The 5,259-nt window shown below is 38.4% G+C and overlaps 1 protein-coding gene across 1 annotated transcript in view; it reads right to left on the reverse strand.

The window, feature by feature from the left end:
• Positions 1-4,838: 4,838 nt before the first annotated feature.
• Positions 4,839-5,259, reverse strand: part of LOC108522065 (40S ribosomal protein S26-like) — a 787-nt gene continuing 366 nt past the window's right edge. Inside the window, exon 2 of the mRNA XM_017862165.1 lies at positions 4,839-5,083. Within this exon, the coding sequence (XP_017717654.1) occupies positions 4,873-5,083 (211 nt within the window). The 3' untranslated portion in view covers positions 4,839-4,872. The remainder of the gene's footprint in view (positions 5,084-5,259) is intronic.

The following is a 5,259-nucleotide window of genomic DNA, read 5'->3' on the forward strand; positions in this document are numbered from 1 at the left end:
GATATAGCAAGACCCTTTCTCTCAAAAAACAAACTTTTGCACCAAGACGGTGAGATTCACACACCTACAACAACAAACGACATCAAGGAACTAGGAAGCCAAGCCTGGAATCAGTAATTCCTAACGATTTAAGCCCATGTTTTCCTATACTTTTCTCACATCTCACCTTGCTGATCACAGAAAGTGATGAAATATACAATGTCACCTTGCAGTTATGTAATGTTTTACGTTTCTCAGACAGCCTCTGCAATCGTGTGCTTATTAGGTCCTCACAATCTTGGGATGTATTGGTAGATATTTATATTGTTTTATAAATGAGACTCAAGAAACAAGTGATTTGCTCTTAGTTATGGCATCATTTTACAAGAGAATCAAATTTAAAGACTCTGATTCCAGGGTTCTTTAACTACTCCACCCTTATCAGAGAAGTGTTAAAGATGAAAAACCCATCCTGGTAATGCTGATGATCTACAGATACGGGTAATAAGAAGAAACTGAGCTAAATGGCAGCATATTTATTTAAAGAGATTCTTTGGATACATACTTCACTTTCCCCAAAGTACAAAACATTTTTAGATACTATCCAATTATCAAAATATATATTTAATATATGAGGATTCAATATTATTTTGTTTTAGTGACAGGGTCTCACGCTATCACCCAGGCTGGGGTGCAGTGGCATGATCATAGTGCATTGTAACCTCAAATTCCTAGGCTCGAGTGGTCTTCCCGCCTTAGCCAGGTGCATACCACCACACCTAGATAATTTTAAACATTTTTTAAAGATGGAGTCTCACTATATTGCCCAAGTTGGTCTTGAACTCCTGGCCTTAAGCAATTAGCCCGCCTCAGCTTCCCAAAGTGTTGGGATTACAAGCATGAGCCAGCATGCTGGCCTTATTTTATTTTAATTTTATAAATGAGAACATTTTTAAACAGATCACAGATGACTCTCTTCTTGTTAACAGAGTTGGCAGATGACGGGGCTGAAGTCAGAAATGAAGGAGCCAGATCAAGACATCCTCCCTCAATTTAACTTGTAGACCAAATTTAGCTCTAAAAATAAATCTCATCTTCATTTCTTTCACCAGATTATGAGACAGTCTCTCAAACCAAACAAAAAACAAACAACAACAACAACAACAACAAGAAAATACAGTAATATCATTTCTAGAGGACTGTGCTTCGTATAATAAACATAACTAGTTGTAAACACATAGAATCCTGGAAGTAGGTACCAGAGTTTTGGTTTGTCTTTTTTGGGGAAAGAGTAGACAGAGGTAATATCAATTCCTTGTTACATCATTACATGCTGCATTATATGGTAGGTTACTAGGCTTTTAAAAATAACTAAAACTCAAGCACAGGCACTACTTGATTTTCTTTCCTTTAAAAAGATACCCCCCCTTTGACCCACCAACTCTATTTATGGAATTCACCCCCCCAAAAAAAGTGGGTAATAATGGCTGTATAAAAATGGTCATCATGGCACTGTTTATAAGACAAAAAGACAGAGACAGAGAGCACCTAAATGTCAATAAACAGGGAATTACTTACGTAAATCACACTATGCACCTAAGATTGAACTCTTGCTTAGGCAGCAGTAAAAAAACAACATAACTTAGATCTCTACTTAAAAAAATAACTAGGATATGAAGTAAACAAGCAGGTTATAAAATAACATGAGCAAATATAAATAAATATATATGCAGAGAAAGGAGCCTAGTGAATAGAATATACCACAAAATGCTAACTCATCAGTGACTGTTGTTTTTTTCTGTGTGCCCTTTGTATTTTCTAAATCTTCTATAGTAAATCTGTATTACTTTTGTTTTTTATGTTGTAAAAATATTGCATTTTAATTGAAACATCTCTCCACCAAGATACACAAAATCATTTCTTATAGCTACTTTGACATTCTGAAAATCTTTTGAAACCTACTATAATTATGCTTAAGCATTTTCTGAGTTTCTGTAAAGACATTATACACTTTCTACTTTTATTTTCCCCTGAAAACATGAAATTACATGGTAAATAAAGCAGACTTAAAAAAAAAAACTAAGTAATTCATGATTTTTAGTCATACACAATGAGCACCAAGATGCAGAGAAGAAGTATGTTGTTGCTGTTGTTGTTGTTTTTCTTTTGGGGACGAATGAACTAAGGTTCTATGGCCACACTGGTAGAAACCAACAAGAATGAAATTTGAATCCTTACTTGTCGGGCGCTTTTCCATCTTACCAAGTTCATGCCCCAACTTACTTGCTTTCAGGATTTATCCACTGAATTAGGATACATACAGAGCCAAAGATTATTCATTGCTATTTTAAAACTCCCAACTAAAGATAGCTGACTGAATGCCTATACTTATATACTCTACCACCTTATAATGTAAACTTATTAGTAATGGACTAAAAAACGTATAAAGCCACAATCACAAAGAGAATGAGATAAGCCATCAGCACAAGAGTGCAGCAAAATTCTGGGAAACTAAAATTGAAAAGAGCAGGAGAAATGGAAGAAAAAGAAAAAAAATCTCAGAAATAAAGACTACAATTATTAGAAGCCCAATGAAACTTATATCCCAAAAAAACCTATAAGTGTGCTGTATAATACTGGGCCCATCTGTCCCACAGAAAACCAGGGATGATAGGGATTTACGAACACCAGCTAGAAAGAGCTAGAATGAGAAAAGCACTTCCTTGCCTACTTGTTGAAAGCCCATCATTCTACACAGATAGAAAAGGGTGCCACTGAACTAAGAATGTTGTGAATACCTCAAATCCAAAAAAACATGAACAGAAGAAAATTTAATAAATCTATTCAATTATCTTAAAACGAGAAGACAAGATTCAGCTATACCTCTACTGATGAACAACTCTTATTCTGGGGAGGGGAGAAAAAAAATGTTCAAGAAGAATGCTCCAAACCTAATATACTCAAAAGTAGCATTTAGGGATATGAAAATTAAAAAATCACCTGAAATATGAAAATCTCCAAAAATAAGAACATAAAAGGCAGGGGTAGGAAGACCTAGAAAGAAATTTGAAGAGTTGATTAAACTCATGAATGGAAGAAAAAGAAAAAACTCAAAAATAAAGACCACAATTATTAGAAGCCCCATGAAAATTATATCCCAAAAAACCTTTAAGTGTGCTGTATAAAGCTGGTCAAATACCCAGTTGAATGAAAATTAGATAAAGAGAAATAAAATGAGTAAGACAGAAGGTGGCATGCAGAATGTACAACAGGCAAAGAAGGAATGACAGTCATATAATTAGAGTTCCTAAAGAACAAAACAATGCAACAGAACTAATATTCAAAACTATATTCCAGAAAACCTTCTAGGAACAAAAGACTACGAAGTTACATACCAGTGAAGGGAGCAAGACGGAGGATGAGTAAGCCCCATACCTCATTCCCACACAAACATACCGACTGCACAATATACAGTCCAAAAAGTCTTGAGAAAGCCAGAAAGCAGTTCAGAAATGGTAGTACCCCAGGCAAGCTCAAAGCCAAGAACATGTGCATTGAAATGGGTTTAAAAGGCCATAAGCCCTTCCCCAAAGCCAGCACACATCAACACTATTGGGAGAAAAAGCACAACTTATGGCTTCTTCCTCAGGAGAGAAAGAGATGAGTGAAACTTATGTCCAACATTCTGGCTTTTCAGGAGTCTGCCTGATGGACTGGTATGCTTTGGATACCTGGGGTCCAAACAGAATTGGGCTCAGCAACATTGTGCAGCACCAGAGAACCTGTGCAGCACCAGAGAACCTGTGCAGCACCGGAGAACAGCAGGTAGAAGACAGCACAACTTGGTATGATGAGGAGAAAGTGTCCAGTTTATGGCTTTTCCCTCTGGAAGGAAATGGAAGAGTGGAAAATGCATCCAATATTCTGACCATCTGATTTGGAATGTAGAAGGGACTAATTCTGTCTTCCTGACTTGAAGTACTGACTTAACCAACATACTTTGGAAACCTGGAGACTGTAGAGAACAAAAGAACTCAGTGGCTTGCTGCAGCACCAGAGAATCTGCAGTATCACACACACAGACAAGAGGGAGCAAGAGAGTACAAACACCTGAAAAAGAAACTAGCAAACCTCTCTAATTGGGAAATTACATGTACAAGTACAACAAAGATGCATCTCCAGAATCTCTAGCTGGACGGATTTGCAAAGGTCTTCTCTTAGACAAAACCAGTTTGTAAAGACTGGAAGAGATGCCTGTTTTTTCAAAAGTCATGGCAAAAAATAAGGCACATAAAGAAGCAAGCAAACAGCCCAATAAAGCAAGAAACTAAATCAAGAAAACAACCTAAAAGAAGATCTATGAATTATCTAACAAAAAATTCAAAATAACTGTCACAAAGAGGACCAATGTACTACACGAGAACAATGACAGACAAGTAAATAAAATCAGAAAGTCAGGCATGGTGGCTCACACCTGTGGGTGTGGGAGGCTGAGGCCAGCAGATCACTTGAGGTCAGGAGTTCGAGACCAGCCTGACCAACACAGCAAAACCCCATCTCTACTGAAAATACAAAAATATTAGACGGGCGTGGTGATGCGCGCTTGTCATCCCAGATATTTGGGAGGCTGAGGCATGAGAATCACTTGAACCCGAAAGGCAGAGGCTGCAGTGAGCTGAGATCACACCACTGCACTCCACTCTGGGTAACAGAGTGAGACTCCGTCTCAATAAATAAATAAATCAGAAAAATGATTAATGTAAAATGAGAATAAACAAAGACATAGATTAGTTTTTTTTTTTTTAAGTACAATTTCCATTTTATTTTCTCCAGAGAATAGTCTGTCTCAGTCTTTAAGGATTCAGCTCCTTACATGGGCTTTGGTGGGGGACGTCAGGCAGCACCCGCAGGTCTAAATCGGGGAGGGGGTGTTCGGTCCTTGCCGGCTTCACGAGATCGATTCCTGACTACTTTGCTGTGAATTGCACAACTCACACAGTAATGTAGCTTCACATACAGCTTGGGAAGCACACAGGCATCAAAGACGCTCACTTCAGAAATGTCCCTGACTGCTGCGGCCTCCACTATGTTTCGAATGACGAATTTCTTTTTTTTTTTTCCAGGCGGAGTCTCGCTCTGTCGCCCGGACTGGAGTGCAGTGGCCAGATCTCAGCTCACTGCAAGCTCCGCCTCCCGGGTTTACGCCATTCTCCTGCCTCAGCCTCCGGAGTAGCTGGGACTACAGGCGCCCGCCACCTCGCCCGGCTAGTTTTTGTATTT

This window comes from Rhinopithecus bieti, unplaced genomic scaffold (assembly GCF_001698545.2).
Source record: "Rhinopithecus bieti isolate Rb0 unplaced genomic scaffold, ASM169854v2 scaffold_63976, whole genome shotgun sequence".
Lineage (NCBI taxonomy): Eukaryota > Metazoa > Chordata > Mammalia > Primates > Cercopithecidae > Rhinopithecus > Rhinopithecus bieti.